At 43.4% G+C, this 19,408-nt stretch overlaps 1 protein-coding gene across 2 annotated transcripts in view; it reads right to left on the bottom strand.

Annotated features, from left to right (window-relative positions):
- KLF7 (KLF transcription factor 7) overlaps positions 1-19,408 on the bottom strand; it is an 85,948-nt gene that overhangs the window by 27,166 nt on the left and 39,374 nt on the right. The window contains exon 2 of one of the 2 annotated variants that reach the window (XM_047082441.1): positions 14,921-15,554. In XM_047082441.1, coding sequence (XP_046938397.1) covers positions 14,921-15,554 — 634 coding nt within the window. The remainder of the gene's footprint in view (positions 1-14,920; positions 15,555-19,408) is intronic. The other variant, XM_047082442.1, reaches the window with a different exon arrangement.

Raw genomic sequence — 19,408 nt, 5'->3', positions numbered from 1 at the left:
CCTAGCAAAGCTCCGGTGTACCTAAGACAGCAATGTGCAACTTGGGCAGCAAGATCCATCCACCCCTAGCTTCTTCCTACTTCCCGAAGGCACCTCCGTTTGGATTTGCCCATTTAGTAATAAATGAGGGCTGTTAAGGTGCATTCTTGTAAGGGGTCAGGGAGAAGTGTCTCTGTTCACGATTTCTCTCCACAAATTTTCTACAATGTGCAAATGCACGAGTACTGAGATAACGTTTTGAGAATTAATACCTTGCATGTGTTTGCATCTTCGAAACCAGCTTTCTTAAAATAGAAAAAAAAAAAACCCTAAGATCAAGGATTTTTAAATTCAATCAAACTAGACAGGATATAGGAACATACAATATTCCTATACATTATATCATTCTGTCCTCTTAGCTCTTCTGAATTTGCTGTCATGTTGGACAAGTACGATAATAACTCGTGTTACTTAGCATATGTGTGAAATAAGTAGAATGGCAAACAGTAGGCCATTTATTTTGCTCAACTATAACAATATACCCTGCATTCATTTATATCCTGTTTTAATTCAGGCACTCTTGCAAAACAAAAACAAAACAAACAAAAAAACCACACCTGATTTCTACAGGAAAAACAGCATAAGACAGGCTCTACAGCCCAGCAGAGAAACCTGTGACAAATCACCCTCTGAGCCTCAGTTTCCTCATCTATTAAATGGGAACAATGAGAATATCTGCCCCGTAGGTAAGCGAAGGTGAAATGAAATGAGGTGTGTGAAAGCACTTGGTAAACTCTAACGGCTAAGGCAAGTTATATTACTGCCTGTTTACTCGGAAAAAGCAATAATGTGGAGGCAGCCATTCCCAGGCTCGGGACCCAATTGCCTTCTCCTTCCCAAAGCCAATCTGAGTAGGAATGCCTCAGCCTACCCTTTCTTTAGCCCATCTGCACTGGGGAGCTGTCTAAATAACCACTGCCTCTTCAGGTCATGGAGCTAAATATTACTAATTCCCTATTGTGCCTAAAACTAAGGTCCGATAACAACTGTGATCCAAAACATGGCACTTGCCGTGACCCCAGGAGGCCGGCCCACTAATCGCAATCCCTCCAAGAGGCAAGGGATAAGCTAATCTGTGTGAAAGACACAGATGTCACGTATTCCCTACAGCCACATTCACATGTATGAGGCGAATAATGTCAGCGGTATTATCTCCAAACAGCAAGGACAATGCCATACAATTCTAATAGCATATTGTCCATTGTATCGGGGGACGACACTTCTGACAATGTTATTTTCTATGCGTGCGAGCGTAGCTGAAAGGGCCGATGCATGACTCACATCTCCCGACAAAAATGCAAGCATAAAGTATGTGTCCGTTAGATACTGCCACTTAAATCTTTTTACCTTCGATGGCACCTTTCTCCCTGAGAACTCAAACTGCTTCACAGTACTTTCTACGCGGTGTTGGTGCAAAATGGAATCGTGAGCGACGGGAAAGGCGCTGCAGTGGCACATAGAAATGCAATACGGTTTTCCTAACAGAGGTTTCTATTTTCTGACTCAGACACCTCTTTCTGCACCAACAGTCGAACTTCTTTTTAAAATGTTTTTTTTTAAACGTTTATTTATTTTTGAGACAGAGAGAGACAGAGCATGAACGGGGGAGGGGCAGAGAGAGAGGGAGACACAGAATCGGAAGCGGGTTCCAGGCTCCGAGCCATCAGCCCAGAGCCCGACGCGGGGCTCGAACTCCCGGACCGCGAGATCGTGACCTGAGCTGAAGTTGGACGCTCAACCGACTGGGCCACCCAGGCGCCCCTCGAACTTCTTTTTAATAACAAGGAAACAATTGTTATTATCCAGTGAGGCTGCCGGATACCAGAGGACAGGTAGAATATGATCGTCAGTGCCCAGTCGGCGAGGCCCACTTGGCTAAAAGCCTCCCTCCCACACACCAGCCTGGCAGCTCATGTGATTCAAATCCCTGCCTCAGCAAAACCTCAAATTATTACAGGTCAGGAGCCGTCAGCAAGCGGGGAGGGGATGTCACTTGCGAAGAGTCCCAATCACAAACGTTAAATCTAGAAAGCTGAGCGTCTCGTGGAGGTGGAGAGAGTTCTCTCATGTTATAAGGAAGGGCGGGGGGGGGGGGAGGGGGAACCAGCACATCTAAGTCCTGACAGAAATAATAAATCATACAATATTTATACTTAGTCAATTTTTTAAAGATCATAAAAGGGAACCAAGACCTGGGGCGTAGCCTTAAGAGGATGAGGAAATACTTTGCAAGTGGTGAAGAGTAACACAAAGAGAAGAAAAGGATAGCCGAGGTTGCCCTGGGCCAGGGTTCCTCAACCTTGGCACCGCGGACCTTCAGGGGGCGATGATTCTTTGTTGCGGGCCGTCCTACACACTACAGGATGCTTAGAAGCATCCCTGACCTCCCTTTACCAGACGCCAGGAGCAACACCCCCCCCTTCCAAGATGGACAACCAAAAATGTCTCCAGACATGGTCAAACGTCCCCTGAGGGGCAAAATCAGTCCAAGTTGAGAATCACCGCATTGGTCAACTAATGACCTCACATTCGGGAGAACGGCTGGGCTAAAAGGTTTGCTCTCATGTATAATGGCCTCTTTAGCCATTGAGAGCAGGCCCCAGAACCACCACCACCACCCCCCACCCCCGCCCCCGCCCGCCTTCAACAGTCACGACTTTCCCGTTCCTGCTGGAACCTCATTAGCCTCACAAGTTCTTGAAGGGTCAGGGAAGGCCCGCTGGAGTGGATCAGCACCTGTGGTGAGCAGGTGGCCATGTGACGTGAGCACAGAGCGTGCAGCTGAAGGGCTGAGGACTGCCTCCAGCTCTTCTCCAGCACGGGGCTGCTATCTGCCCCCTAAAAGGGGCACTTTTTTCCTGATTCCCACACAGGCAGAATATGGGTTAGCAGCAGCCCTGCTGGGCAGCCCGGCCCCCTCAGATTCCTCTTTGCTAGGTTTGTCAACTGATTTACCTCATATAAGGAGCAGTAGTACTGCATGCAGATGAGAATGAGCAAAGCAGGTGACTGAGGAGAATGGAAAGGTTGAAGCAGTGAGGTTGAGGACTACCTCCTTTCCTCAACCCCCCAAGCGTGCCTGCATGCCCCCGACTGCTTTCATCCAAAGAATAAAGATTGCCCACCCACAAGAGCATGAAGATAGGAAGCTCAGAATTGGGAACTGGTGTTCACTCGGGGCTGAGGCTACCCATGACTATGCCAGTTTTCGAAACCCCCTGTTTCACAGATCTTACCAGAGCCCGAGTGTAGACATGTAACTGCACCCAATGGACGGGTGAAGGAACGGTGGAAAAGACAGACACCAGGCCATCTTTGGACGGTTCACTCCAGATCCTGCTTCGGTTGACTAGGGACGATCCGTCATACACATGGAAAGTTGTTATTCTGACGATCTCCCTCAACAAAGACTAAACACTCAAGCAGTCAAAACCGCTCCCTCCCAAAGTCAGAATATAAAACCTGTCGAGCGATGAAGGAATGTTCCGACATCTGATGACTCCCCATAACCAAACGGCCAAGTCCTTCCATGGGGAAATACTCCTGAGTGATAAACAACCGGTCCTTTGAACAGAAAGGGCAGGAATAATATTTTGCCCGCTCTGTAGTTATCCTCTGATGATAAGGTTTTCTTTTGCAGTTTGAATGCTACTAATGGTTAGCGGGTTTAAGGCCAATGGAACATTATAATATTCTCTCCGTCATCCTAGACTAGTTTGAGGTCTCCCACCTATTTTAAGGATACTTTAAGCAGAAAAGATTCCACAGAGCCTGATCTGGTCTTATAAGTGGCTTGTTGCTTTGAATAGAACTTCTCCTTTTTCACTTTCGAGAGGGAGTGGTACATCTCATTAGTATGGAGAGCCAGTGTCCGCTATTCACGTTGAATAAGAGTTGCCTTTGCTAACTATTTCTGAGCACGGTCACACAACGGTGGGCCGAGTCTTCTCACTAAAACAGCTCCTTTCTAGATCAATGAAGCTGCCTCTTCAAGGGGCCTCAATTTGCATACACCTTCTCAACCATTTACAGTGGAACCCCCTTGAAACATCACTTCACTTCTGAAGAACCTTCGTCCCCATACTTCCAAGGAGGATTTCGATAATGAGGAAATGGAAACCTCTACTTCAATAGGAGATGCAACTATATGGAAAGCGATTAGACTTTTTTGTACATCACAGAACCAATTTTAGGTTTCTCTCGCACCCCATTTGTTCATTTGCTATAAGGAACGAAAAAAAGGTGTGTGAAACATGCATTCCTTCTGTGGAAAGCAATGTCCCACCAAAAAGCATTTGAGACCTTCGCTATGCTTATCAGAGGAATGAAATCCATAACGTAAAGTCATGTGTCTAGAAGTCTCCTTTTACTCCTTAGTGAATAAAACAGTTGGGAAAATCCGATGATTGCCTTTAGTCCATTTTATTTCTTACTTTATACTCTGTAGGACACCAAGAAGAACGGCTACAAAAGACTCTGGTCCATTTAAGAGATAAAGAGCCACTACCTTTAAGATGTTAAAGATCCTGCTTTGTTATGAAGTTAGTGATTTTAACGTTCGTGCAAATGCTCTTAGTGCCCATATCAAGTATAAATGTGTAATAATTTGCCAGTTCTTTCTAAAGAAGACCAAATCCACCATTTAAGTAGTCGTCGTCAAATGTCTTATTTCTTTCAAGTTCTAATCAAAAGGTATGCAGAGAAAAGAAAGACTCCAAGATTCGAATCTATTTTCACAGCTAAAGGATCTAGTTGAGAAAGCAGGATGAGGGGACGCAGGTGCCAGACATTGTGTAGAATTTGCACTTATGCTCCATTAATTGCCAGCATATCTTCCTTTTCCTTTTTCCTCCCCTCCCCCCCCCTTAAATCCCTTTGGAGAACAGCAGAGCAGCAGGCCCAGACTGGTACCCAGCAGCAACACCAGGAGCAGAAGTAGCCAATTAGCCTCCAGAATACAAAGAGGGGGGAAAAAAATGATGCAGTTACCTAGCAACCAGAAAGAGCAGAAACAGCTGTGTAGCAGGCCCAGGCTGGTACCCAGGCAGAAACAGGATAGCCAATTAGCACACTGTATTTAATGCTGATGTGGTTTCCTAGTAACAGGCTGTACAAGTCTGTCTGTTGCGTTTTCTCCCTCCCTTCCTCACATTTTCCTCAATCATGCACAGTATTACTATTTGCCCTAATTACTGTTTCTCCACTGCTTCGAGCGGCCATTATTTTGTCCCCAGAGAAATTGGAAGAACTCAGGAAAAAATCTTCTGTAATGACAGTATTTAGTTTCAAATTTAGATTAGCTGTAAGCCTTGAGACACCAAACAACAACAACAACAAAGAATGAAAAAAAAAAAAAAGCCAGCAAATCGCCTTCTGCCTAAATTTGTAAGTAGCCTATGGTACCTTTTCTATATGCTAATATTTACATGTGGGTGAAGCAAAAAATATTTAATAATGCATAATGTCATTTTGCCATACGCTACACTTCCGAATAGGCTGAATCCTCTGTGTACTTGAATTTATTCATATTGATTTTCTGACACCCTCTCCTGAACACCAGGAACGTAAGATGTCTTATTACCTATATCAGAGAAGGGATGTATCTTTTGTTTTCTTTTTAAAATACCAATGCTAGTTTCAACAAGCTCGTGACCAATGGAGAATTCAGTATGAACAATCATTATTTCCTTTCTACAAGAGAACTCGAGTGTGGGTAAAGAGTGTGCGTTCCCCACGGCAAGGAGATACAGACACCGTAAGTTCCTAATCCCTGTAATGAATTCCAGTAAGGTGACATTAACCACGTGAACACGCAAAATGAAGACCGAAAACGTTTAAAAATGACTGCTGCACAGCTATCCTCTGCTACTCCTACTGCATCGTGCTGCCCTCGGATACTAGAATATGTACCAGTCAAGCTTTTTCTTGGGTTCTATTCATCAGGGCATAGATTATATAATTTTACATTTTTTAGGGCATCCATTAGATGCCTAGAACCTTCCTCACTTAACAGTGCCTTCGCTTTTGGAACAATTTATAGTCCTTTTTACAAAATTTCCCTGATATGAAAATAGCAAGGGCTCCAAAGGAAGACATTATATACCATAATACACTGAACTGGGCGATAATAATCTACCATGAAGGGAAAGTTTTTTCTCAACTGAAGATGGTTTCTGGCTTCCTTCCCTAAAACAAAAGGATTGATTGCTGTTATCAACTTTAGCTTAACCTAGTCAAACAGTTGAGACTGTTCTGTCCCAACAAAGTTGGGATTTTGAACAATTGTATTGTTTGCCTGAAAACAGTATGTGTAATACTGTTTTACTTTACTGAACTCCCTAAGTGTCAATTATTCAGTTAAGTCAACAATTATTATTATTCTAAAGGCAGAAACAACAAAAGAAGCCTAACTCTACGTTTTATGATACTGGATGAGTGGTTTGCAATATAAAATGGGTTTTAAATTATAAATGCATTTTATTTTGCAAACAAAATAAAAGGGGTCTAACCTGAATGCAGGTAACTTTTGAAGGGAAGAAGGCAAAAGACTCAGGGTCTAAAAAAAAGGGGCGGGGGCAGTCTGCCAACTAAGCCTAGTTCAGGGGGTCCAATCCCAGGTCAGTCCCTAACTCTCCACCTCAATAAGCACAGATGGTGAAGGAGAAAGAAAGGTGAACAGAAATATGGGACAAACCATGAAAAGCTTATTCTCACTGCAGACACTCTTAAATAATTTAAGTGGGTTGACCTCCATTATATAAGCTAGTCAGATTCCAACATTGGCTACCAAACATAGAGACACTGCAGGAATGAGGAATAACTCTTGTCATTGGTTGACCAAATAACTAGCACATTAAAAAGTCACTAACTTTTGATTACCTTGAACAATCTTGCTTCTACTAACATTTAGCTCAATAACTGTCATGTCAATAGGACTTTTAAAAACGGTTGAAAAGAAGTTACTTTTAGAAAATGTAGAACATCCAGGAGCAGAAGACGGAAGGTGGAAAATGCTGTCCCAGCTTCCAAAACGCCCCCATCTTGTCTCCCTGCTTGCTTGAAGATTCCTGAAATTCCACTAACTGCCTCCCGTAATCGAAGATTAGAAAAATAATAACAAGAAGAAATGTCATTCTGACGTAAAGAAGGGTAATAAAGGAAGGCTTCAAAGGCAGGAAGTGACTCAGTGCAAGAAAGCATCAGGTGTAAGGTTCTTAGGTGGGGCCTGAAGAAGGAACTGAGATTTTAGGAAACAGGTTTGCCCACGGCCATCCAGTTCACCTCCATTAGGGTGGGGACAGACAGAAATCACCTGGCTGGAAAGAGCCAGACTCTCACCATGAATACCTGAGTCACCTGGCAGAGCTCTCAGTCCCACTGCACGTATGCCCAGCATAGGCTGGGTCCCCAGAGAGTTCCATTTGCTTACCAGAACTAACTTCCTTACACGAGAAGTTTGTTTTCTCTTGATCCATTTTCAAGGCTTCCACCATAATTTCTACTAAATTCAAGCCAGGTATCTTTCAAAGAAAGACAATCATTTTACAAATACATTTTCATCTATCCTTATATTCTAACTTTTTAAAAAAAGATATTCCAAAGTTTAAAAAAAAAAAGTTTTGTTTTGCTTTTTTTATTACACACTACCTTCTTCAACTCCTTTTTTTTTTGTCTGATTCAAACAGAATCAATTTTTGTTTTAATTTCAGAAGACATAAGACATTAAGTATTGTCTACCCCCAGCTAATTCTTCAACGTTTATTTATTTTTGGGACAGAGAGAGACAGAGCATGAACGGGGGAGGGGCAGAGAGAGAGGGAGACACAGGCTCCGAGCCATCAGCCCAGAGCCCGACGCGGGGCTCGAACTCACGGACCTGGAGATCGTGACCTGGCCGAAGTTGGACGCTTAACCGACTGCGCCACCCAGGCGCCCCAGCTAATTCTTATACTATCGCTTAGCCTGTACTCTTTACAAAGCTTCATTTAATCTCCTCAAACCTCCCAATGTAATACGTATAGGACAACCACACTCCTCACAGTCATTAACATTCTTATTATAATACAAACAGCTCTGTACATTATCTATTTATTAAACAGAACAGTTACTTTTTTTTGAAGTTCATATTTGGCCTTCCCAGTGTCATTCCTTCATTTGCACAGACTTCTCATGACCTTCTTTTTCTCTTCTCTATCAAACAGAGCTGGCCCAACCTTTAAGTCTGAGAATTTATAAAATTCTATTACTTCAACTGCCTTTTCTGAAATGAGATTCCTCTTTTCTGTTCCCTCATTCCTACCTCCCACCCCCAAACCATGCCATCTTCTCTTTTGAGATCAGGTTCCAAATATAGTGACTTTGTAAAACCACATTTCAGGCTTTTGCATCAAAAAGCAAAGTCCCCAGGGCTGGGGGAAGGAACAGAGTCTAGTGTAATGGGTGTTCAAGAAATATCGTTTATGATGAAATACTTATTAATTTCATACTTTTTTCTTTTCCTTCCATTCTTGTTTTAACATGCTTATTTACTCTGCGACTACCGATTATCCATTAAAAGGACATCTGGAATAGGCATCCCGTGAAGCCTACATTTATTACCATATTAAAATAATAAAATAAACGTGCTTGCTGTGTATATGCCGAGGTTTATGCCATTTCAGCCAGTATATGTTTACCTAAATTTATCTTCATAAATGTTAACAGCCAGCATATTGCTAAATTACCATGTGGTGAAGCTCTAAGAATTTCTTGAATCATAAAATTCTCCCATCAATTGTTTTCCATCATCTCATTCACACCCGTTCTTTTCAAACACTTTCTCTTAAGCTCTTGAATATGCTAAACCCAAACTATCACACCCTCCTATTAAACTCTCTCCACCTTGTGAACTGAACAGTTAACCCTTATTCCAGTTTCCATCCCATAATAGGGGTTTAATGAGTTTCTGCCTCAACACATGGATAAACTTCATTAGCAGCCATGTGTCTCAGCATATTAAAGGCCCTTTAATGTCTTAAAATTGCCCTATTTCAGTTGCTATTGTATAAATCCAAAGAATTCTTATCTATGGGGCTGAGGAGGTTGAAAGTGGTCGATGGGCCCCCTACAGTTCCAGACTGAGGTATTTAATTTTATCCTGCTGATACGCCTGACCTTGAATTAGGGCTTCTATTTATACAAATGGGTGTATTATCACATTGGCATCATTTGAAACGATGAACAGCATTAATGAACACCCTGTTCAAAAAGAGAAAAGCGACTTTTTCTGAATCATGCTCGCTACTTCTGACCTCTGATAGGCACCCCTACTCTCATGCCATGCTATGTCTCCCTTTGCACTCTTTCTTGGAAGGGCTGCCCCCAGCACTGCTTACTCAGTGGCACAGAGCCCGACATCTCTGGGCACTTACTACCCCATTTGAGGAATGACTGATAGAACAAACAAAGTGACTAAGAGGATGATCCATTAAGTAGCACGTAAGCCCCAAGGGACAGGAGGCCTGGGTCAAGTTTTAATTCTGCCAATGACAGGTCATAGAACCCGGGCTGGGGCATTTTTACACTGTTGGTGCTCAGTTTCCCCCAACACGTGATAATGCTTGCCTGATTTCATAGGGATAGAGTATTAACATTTGTCATTTTAATGAGTGCATTGGGACTGTTAGAAGAAGTCTCTCTTTAATCCTAAGGTAAAAAAAAAATGGTTTAATAGTAATGACCATAATAATAGTAACTATAACAGTAACAATAATGGGCCTAGAAACGGAAGACCATTCTTTTGTAATTTCCTTGTTCTGGTACTTAGTCACTTGATGAGGCAATATGTTTAAGGACCCTCCCAACTTTATTCTATTTAGAAGACACTGAAAGTAGTTTTCATTGTCAATTTGTATTTAAACTATGTCTCTCATTTCCTCTTAATAATGAGTTATTAAGAAAAAAATATCTACTTGATTTCTTTTCCTCTTGTTAGTTAGCATAGAAGTTAAGAGCTCAGATTTGAGCAATACTGTTTGGTTTGAATCCTGGCCCAACCACCTAGGAGCTGTGTGACATTGGGCAAGTTACCTGACCTCTCTGGGCCTCATTCCCTCTATATTATAAGAATAGCACCTATGTCATTAGATTAATACGAGGACTAAACGGATTAAATTTGTAAAACACTTAGAACAATGCCTAGGATGTAACACCCGCTTTATCTTTGTTGAATAAACAAAATAAATCATATTTCAAACTTTGAAGAACTTTCATTATATAAATTAAGCACTTTAATTCGCCTGTTAAACACAACGCTCGTCTTTTCGCTTATAATATTTTTAGCTACCTTTTCATTTGAAAACAAACTATTTCCCCAGATCCAAGTTAAGCTTAGAAATGGTGCCACCCCGTGATTCAGTGATACCTGTCCCAAAGCAGACATAAACAGTTAAGTAAATTGCACACTTGTGTTATCTTTCCACCTAAAAAGAACCCCTTTACGTTCTTTGGCACAAAATCCAGAATGTCCTTATCAACACCCGTTGATTAGTCTAAAGCAACCCCCTGTCCATAGAAAGAATCCTCCAAGTAGAACATGTGAGAACATGGCCTTCTTTTTTACCCTCCTCTGTGACCAGCAATCAAAGATTTCATTCCTGGCCTTTGTCCTGACTTTGTCAACATGACTCACTCTGCATAGTGTACGTGAATCTCCATATTAGAAAATTTTATTCGAATTTCCATATTAGGCAAGTCTGATCAATTAACACAAAGTGCCATTTCAATCCCAGGCTTTTTTTTTTTTTCTTCTTCTCAGAAGTGACCAAGAAGAAACGTGGAAAACAATTCTTTCTCTTTTTGCATAGAAACTACTAACATTTTAACAAACTGACTTGTGCGGAACATGCGCATAATAAAGTGATTTTTTTCAACTGAAAGTGAAGATTTCCTTTGCATCAAAATACAAGGACAATTTAGCTGACTCCAAGAAAATGAATAAAACTATGATCATGATAATTGAATTATTGAGCAAGAAAAATCCGTTACACAAAGACCAGAAGACGGAGTGGGAGAGAAAGGTCTGTAATGGTTGGCTGCTAAAGGACATTTTTACGCACATGCCAGCACTAAGTGCTCTTCGCGATGAATAAACCATATGTCCATTTTTATATGCTTCCTTTCACTAAGATCCTGAGACTTCACAATATTCCCTTTGTCCCAGTCCCTGCCTTGTCTTCCCCCTCCCTCAGCTCCCCCATCCCTAACTTCACCTCCTTGGGCAAACAATATTTGTGCCCTAGCTACCAACTTGAACATCTGCTACCTTAAAAAAAAAAAAAAAAAAATCACCTCATTGCCTAACATGCTCCAGGGCAAAAAGTTTGAAGGATTCAGCATCCTCAAAAGAACAACCACAGAAGGGGGGCTGGGGGGGGGAGGGGGGCGGGGAGGTGTATCTTTTCCAGCTCAGTAAATTCTATCTATATAAAGATTAAATGAATAACATTTTAAAAATTCTTCAGTGCAAGCAAATCCATGTTACCAACAATGTATTGTCTTTCTTATGCATACAGGGAGACCCACACGTTTTATTTTATTTCATTTTTCCAACTGTGTCTCCTTTTCAACATATTACCGTATAGAAGAGATACAGCATATACAGAACTCTAGAGAAAAGGAGGCCAATGGTTTCCCTCTTTTTACCAATTGTTTTCTCATCTTCTTTTTTTTTTTTTTTTCTGTCCCCAAACACTTACCCATCTGAAAGATAAAGAAATGTTTCCACTGGATTAAAGTGAGCCCTGTGTTAAAAGAGCTTGCCCGAATCCAACCAGAGCCCATTTCTTTTAAACTCCATTTCAACATTGGGTCGGCAGTTCTGCCCTTTCACTCGCTTATATCGGCGACTCCTCCAACCAGAATTCCCATCGCCATATACCTTTGCCCTCAAGCTTGTACTAGTCCATTGCTTTTATATGTTTGCACTTAATTTGATTCCATCCTTCATGCTTTTTTCATTATTCTTAGTTCATCCACACCACATAAATTATCACCTTTGTGTTCAGTTCCCCGTGTGCCCCATTCACACCAATTCCAAATAAATACTTCTGATTCTCATCCATTTGATCCAAATTAATTCACACTCTCTCTCCCCATCCTCCACCTCCACCTCCCCTCCTATTTCTCTTGTGGCACCTACTTTTCCTTCCATGCTTATCTAGGAGGGAGGTTTTACAGGCAAAAGGCTTCCGGAGGATGCAAGGTGATTGCTTTCTGCATTGTCTTAGGAAAGCCGAGCTCTACGGTGCTTCCACCTTCAATGAGCCGACGGCTGCACATCCAGATGCACTTTCCTCAACTGGTGTCCACGAGCATCGTCACCCCCTGCACAGGGTGACGAAAAAGGCTTCTTGCTTTTCGATGGTATTTAACTTTGGCAACGGCCTTATTTCCAGTATACATAGAGCTGTTTTTTCACACGATCATCACTAATCAATGGCAACAGCAATCCTACTAACTACAACCAACTCCACTCCCATCTTTCATGAGCTCTCACGGCCTGCCAAGTCTTTTACATACGTTTATTCATTGAGCCTTCAAAACAATCCAGAATGTAGACAAAATTATCCCTGTACTTTACAGACGGCGACACTGAGACTTAGGGAAGACAAAGCACTTAACCAGGTCACAGATCTAAGAAGCAGAGGAGCCAGAATTCAGACCGAAGTGCACCCAACCACACAGCCTTGCTCTTCACCACTCTGCAGTGCTGCCTCTCAGTCATGCATGGTGCCTCCTTGGATAAGCCCCCGCGGAGAGGAGTCTTTCCACTAAAGTCCACCCTACGGCAAGTGGTTGGTTGCAGGTGCTGGGGAACATAATGAGCTCCACCTTGGTAATCGTTCCGAGTAGACGATGCCCAAAAAACAAAGCACCGAATAAGGGATCACTCCTAAGAGGTCTCCTTCTGACACGTCCGTTGGGCAAAGGGGATAGGAAAAAGGAGGAAATGCTCTGGACTCCCCCTTGGAAAAAAGAATCCTCCTTCCCCAGAGCCTTCCGGCCTCCATACTAGGCAGGATGTAGCCCGTCTCAAAGTCAATAATTCAACAATGTGTCCATACTCATGAATTCCACGCCCCCAACGAAGCTCAGCATTCTTGCCTCATCCTGCTTTCTCGGGTTTCCTGGGGAGAACAGGAAGTGAGTCACCAATGAAAGCCCGGGAGCACTGCAATGTCTTGCCATTACTTCCCTCATTGACTTGAGAAGAAAGAAATATAAATAATGATGACCTTCAGGACACTCTCAGGGAGGGAAAGAAAGCTAACTTTCGCAGGGGATGTTAGCCTTGGTGTCTGTGGAGTGGACAGGTCAGACCCAAACCCTCACGGGGAACCCTAAGTGGGCCTGAGCCGTGGGGTTCAAGAGTCACGTTAGGAGACCGTCCCATGAACCGAGCAGGAGCTACATAGGCAGTTAAGTGCAGAACTGGAGGAGTACGTGCCTCTCAGTCCTGTATAGCAAGGAAGCAATGTATTCTCATGCTCCCATGGGAATGGTTTTGAGGTTCAAAATGGTGATTTCTTCTGGACATGTATGCTGCATCTTACTTCAGGGAAGTACTCCTGTCCTGCACAAAGGCATTTCACGCCCCCCCCACCCCAGCGCACCGGAGCCGCAAGGGGCCTTAGGCCAGTCTGCGTGACAGACGTGGCAAACGGGGCCCGGTGAGGTAAAGGGACACTCTCAAGGTCACAGAGCTAGTTAGTGGCAGGGTTAGAACCAGAACTAGCTAGTTCGTTTTTCTGATTTTCCAGCCAATGAACTTTTCACTGCACACGTCCTTGGTGGCACAGACCAAAACCCGCCGCAGAGCACCAGGAAGACGAGCTACAAGACCAAAAAGAACTCCCGCCAGCCACCTCTCCTGGCTCAAATCCAGTCACGCATTTCTCTCTGGCTACACTCTCACTCTGCTGCTTCTGCTTCTGGAGCTCTTCCCTACTCAGTTGCAATGTACAAGCAGTATGCACAACCACACAGGCGATACAGCCGGGACTCATTTAAAAGCCACCAATGACAGTAATTGCTCCTAGGATGCTAAGGCCAAGAAGAAACACCATCCCTAAGCTTGCGTCTCAAAGCACACGACGAAGACCGGGTGTCAAGGAAAATGCCAATCTCACTCTTTTCGCTATAAACCCCACTCTTCCAGATTATCCCATTGCTCCAAAGATCACTACGGTTCCTGGGAATCACGCAGATAGTCCTGAGAAAAATATACAGTCCCCGCCAGTCCCCGCCCTCCCCTACCACACACATAGCGATGTAATCACTTTAGCAACTTCTCGGTAACAAGCTCATTAAAAAGCAATTCTGCCATCTCCCCATAAAGCACGCGCCAGAGAACAATGCAAAAGAGGAGATGCCAATTAATTATAGAATGATCACATCTAATGAACTCTGAAACCCTCCTGCTGTTGGTGACTTTGACGAAAAATCAGGGACGCCCCGACTACCTTGCGTAACTGTGAATTCTTTCAAATGGGCCTCCTCAGATTCCACGGTTGATCAAGACTGCAGAACTACACTCCTGAAACACCGAGGAGTGTCGGGAGGTGACAAGTGCCCGGATGGCCGGAGCCCCCCCATTGGGGCATCCTTGGAACCGCCTGGTTCCACGCCGGGGTTGGCACTGCCAGCCCGGGGCCTGCACCCAGGGCCTCTGCGGGGGCTCAAGGTCACGCGTGCGTCCCTCGACTGCCCTGCCCCCCGGCCCTCGGGCCTGGCTCCCACCCCCCGAGGCAGCACGAGGCCGCTCCTCGGAGCCCCGACGCCCTTCCCACCGCGAGGCTAGAGGAGGAGGAAGAAGAAACCACGTGCGGCCAACTTGTACCACTACCTGTGTGAGTCCTCTGGTGGGCCTTTAGGTGGGAGCTTTTTGTATAAACTTTCCGGCACCCGTTAAACTGACAGCGGTGAACCCTCTTCTTGTTTTCGGGGCACGCCTCGGCCCCCACCCCTCCTTGCTCGCTGTCGCTCTGTCCGCTCTTAACTGTCCCCGCTGCCGCCACGGCCGCCGCCGCTGTCGCCACCCCTCCCACCTTTACTGAGCCGAGCGCAGCCTTCTTGGCCACCAGTTTCAACGTCACCGTGCCATCCACGGCTGAGAGAGTCTGTGAGGTTTTGACCAGATGGCGGCTGAGCTCAGGGGACGAGGGGGGCGTTAATGAGGTCACTGCGTTGAGCTGGGCCTGGTTGACGGCCGTGTAGCTGTCGAGAGAAGAGCTGGTTGGCTGGAGGCTGAGGCAGGTCTCAGAGAGCAACTTGTCCCGAGAGAGCAGAATGTCCACGGCCGAGCTCTTCTCGCAGATGGTGGCTTCCACGGGGAGCAGCAGCGGGTCCAAGCGCCGGAAGCTCTCCTCAATGCACGGGGGAGGAGAAGCATGGAGGAAACAGTCCAAGTCCTCACCGAAGGTCTCCGAGATCCTCCTGGGCTCCGTCTGTAGGTAGCGTTCCAATTCAAGGCATGTCTGCAGGGGGTAAGGCGGGAGGGAGAGAAACAGCCATCAGAGGCAAAGAACACCATGAGGCCACATGTTGACAGGCAGAGCAGGGAGACACAGAGAATGGTTTCGCGGCCGGAGTCTGAAATTCTCTTGGTGGAAGGTCTGACCTTGTTATTTACTCCCTGAAGGCTTCTGAAGGGTTCCTAAGGGCCACATCATGTGGGTTTAATGAAGGGGAGCTAGAGGCCCAGAAGGGCTGTCTCGCCCCGTCGGGATCCCAGAGAATATTCGGGGTTAAAGTCATCTCCTGCCCTACAACCCAAGTCGGCAGGTGAGATGCTCCAAGCAGCCCCAGGAGTTCCCGCGTAAGCAAGAGGCACATAGAATCACACAAAGTTTTTCATACCAAAACAAGACTTCCCGTACTCCGCGTTCATTTTTCAAATAGACGGGGGCAAGCCACAAAAATAAGTCCATTTTCCAACCTGCCCTGAAGAACAAACCATACCCACCCAAACTAAGAGGTGACCTCGGCCACGATGAGCCAGCAGCAAGCTCTGCCTCGGATTCTCTAGCTGGCAGGAACAGACACTGTTCTCAAGAATGCCTCTCGCAGAATCTTTGATATAGAAGACAAAACTCCCCTTGTCTACAGCAAGTTATTCAAAATACGATTGCTACCTATTTTGTGGCAAGACGCATGAGTCCCATTACAATGGTTTAGTATCTCTGACTATGTGATAAGAATAGGTTCAAACACAGCTATTTGACTTGCTGAAAGATAGGACCCGATAGATTTCAACGTAAAGCTTTCACCTGGGAAAGAAATAGAGCAAACTGAAGAGTTCAGAGTTGCAACAAATCTTCACCCATGGTGCTCCTCAGACTTTGTAAGGTGGTGGAAATGCTGTTGTGGCAAGAGTGTGGATATTTAAGTTTGTACTAGAAAGCTCTCCTCACTTACAAATCCCACTTTTCCAGAATCTTGTGTAAAACGATGGCACTGACTTGCACCATCAGCTCAATTTGCTCTGGTTTCTGGGCTCCGACAACGAAACACTGATGACCAATCTAAAATGAGACTAGCTCCTAATTTACTGCCTCCGTAGAGCATCTTTGATTTCAACCAGTGTTCAGAATCTAGGCTTTTATTCTGTTAAGAATAGATTTTAATGATATGCCTCATTGTGCTGTATATGTTAAGGATTTTATTTTGGTGACATTTCAAAGGGTTGTTTTTGTTTTTGTCTTTGTTTTTCTCTTATGCCATTTATTCTCCCCTATATTTGTAACAGAGATGCACTATCAGTGGGGTTTACCTTTCCCCGGGTATAGAATCATAGAACCATGGAGTTTCAGAGCTCTTTGTCTGGATTTTATATAGACTGTGCTTCTTTACCATGTGCATATGTCAGCATTTTACCTGTTTTTCTTAGACTGCATGCAATAGCCATTGCCATTGCTTCCCTATTTTGACAAGGTTCTAGCTGCATTTGCACTAGGCTTAGTACTTAACCTCTAAATCAGAATCCATTGATGGCCACTGCCTTTGGTATATTCTCTACCAGCCTGCCCTTCAGGGCTTCCAGTCCCCATCTGTATCCTCAGGACATCTCATGCCCGACTTCTCCTCCTTGCTTGTCTCACTCCATTCCTCCTCTCTGAATAACCCAAGCTCTACCTGTGAAGTTTTCTTTCCTATTTGCCAAAGTATCTAATACCATCACATAAACTTTAAACTTCAAAATCTTTAAATCACTACTTATGGTCTCTCACTGGTTATACATTTATTTGTCTTGTGTCTTCTGTTTATTTTTTGTTAGTGTTTTTTATTGCGGTATAATTGACCTATAACATTGTATCATTTTCAGGTGTATAACATAATGATTCAATACTTGTATACACTGCAAAATGATCACCACAGTAAGTCTGGTTACCAAAAAGATTGGTTTTTAATCAGCCTTATGGTAAAACTCTGCATTAGCGAATAAGACAAAATAAGATTGTTAACTATGAATTAACTTTGGCTTTCGCTGTTGACTTTTAATAGTATAAACTAATGAACGAATCTAATCTTCATTCAACACTCATGTCACAAGTTTTCACTCAACTACTGTGTTCACAGCAAGGTACAAGGCTTTCTGTGTGTTGGAAGCAGATATTAATAGATCCACGCGAGGTAGGCGCGGGATAAGAAATTACAAACTAAAAATGACATGAATTTACAAAGCAAAGTGATACCAAATAACATAACATAAAGTATATTGATGAGTTCTTAGGGGATGAGTGGACAATGAATTCTACATTCTATAATATAAGGGTATTAATCAAGAAAAGCTTGTGGGAAAAGTAAGTTTTGATTCTGTTTTACTTACTGATTAAATAATAGCTCTGGTTGAGTAGCTTCCCATCACTTCATACTTGAAACCAACACTGCCACCTTCTCAGGTCTAGAAATTTGCATTATCTTCAGCTGCCCCTTTTCTGAATTCCAGGTCTCAAAAGTTTCTTTTCCCTTTTTCCATCTCATTGCTAGAAATTGCCATTTATCTCTCTCCAATAATGAAACCCTCAGGCTTAGCTCCAGTGAATTCACTTCTGAATCTTACTCCTAAAACCTCCCTTTAAGCTCCTCTTCTCTTTTAAAACCCTCACCTACCAAGCACAGTGCCTGGCACCCAGCAGGTGTATAATATCTATCAAACAAGGACAAAATCAACTTTATACTCTTACTTTGATTATTCTATCTCCTCCACTCCACAGAAGTCATCTCCTGACACCCTATCCTGGACCATGCTGAGGCCAGCAATCTTAGAAATGAACACTAATACATGTCTTCTGGAACGTAACTGTAATGCTTCTTCAGCTTTGCCCAAAACTGATGAACCAGATCTTTGAGACACAGATATGTTCTGGGTAGAAATCAGCTGAATCATGGATGATAAGTTGTCCTTGAGGCACTTTTTTGCTTCACACACAAAGATTATTTCACAACATAGTCACCTCTGTCTTTTGATAGAGTTTCTGTATGTCATGTCTTCTTACATACTTTCTAGCTCGAAGATTTGAAAGCCACTAAGAAATTGTTGTGATCGTTAGGAAGCTCAGATCTCTTCATATTCAGAGTTGTGGGCAACTGAGAGATTCTAAACACATTTACATACTTTTCTGGGAAGTTAAAAAAAAAATCTACGAGTATGCCCTAGTTTAAATCCCAGGGGCACACAGGTCACACTAATGATCTAAAGATAGAGATACATCTACTAAAATGTGGGAAATGCTGGACCACTTAAGAGCAGCTATCATCTGCAACCCTAATGCAGGGCATTCTTATTCCATCTGAGAATCAGAAAAGCAGGAGTACCCATCAGGATGTGCTGGATAACCCTATGAAATCATTTTGTAATGGTTTTTGTCTTGAGAAATCCACTTCTTATAATATTCTACTTAGAGAGAAGAGAAGATTTTGTTAATCAGAAACTCATCAGAAGTGCTGGGAAATAAAATGTCAAGAATGAGAATTTTAATGTTAGATTATTTATAAGCCAAAGAGAAAGTTTATCTCCAATGTTTTTCTTTAATGATTACAAGGACTCCCTTAAGAAATGACTCTGATGTTTAATTGGAATTTACTCATAGATGTTAATACATATATACAGAGAGAGAGGTTTATATAGAAATAAACATGTATATGTGTGTGGGGTTTACATACATATTTCCTAGCTCTGTCTATAGGAAGAGTCTACAAGCAAAGACACCTTGGTAGCAGTGAGTGCACCTACTATACAGATCTTGGTTTCTAAATATCATCATCCAATAAAGGGAACCAGGGCATATTGGAGAAACGGTTGATTCAAAGTGTGGGGCAAAGTAAATAA

The sequence above is a fragment of the Lynx rufus genome, unplaced genomic scaffold (genome assembly GCF_022079265.1).
Source record: "Lynx rufus isolate CCGP_SWC_20201006 ecotype Redwood Valley unplaced genomic scaffold, mLynRuf1.p SCAF_2, whole genome shotgun sequence".
In the NCBI taxonomy this organism is placed as follows: Eukaryota; Metazoa; Chordata; class Mammalia; order Carnivora; family Felidae; genus Lynx; species Lynx rufus.
Note: the sequence above shows the minus strand (reverse complement) of the source record. Positions and strands in the feature narration are given on the sequence as shown.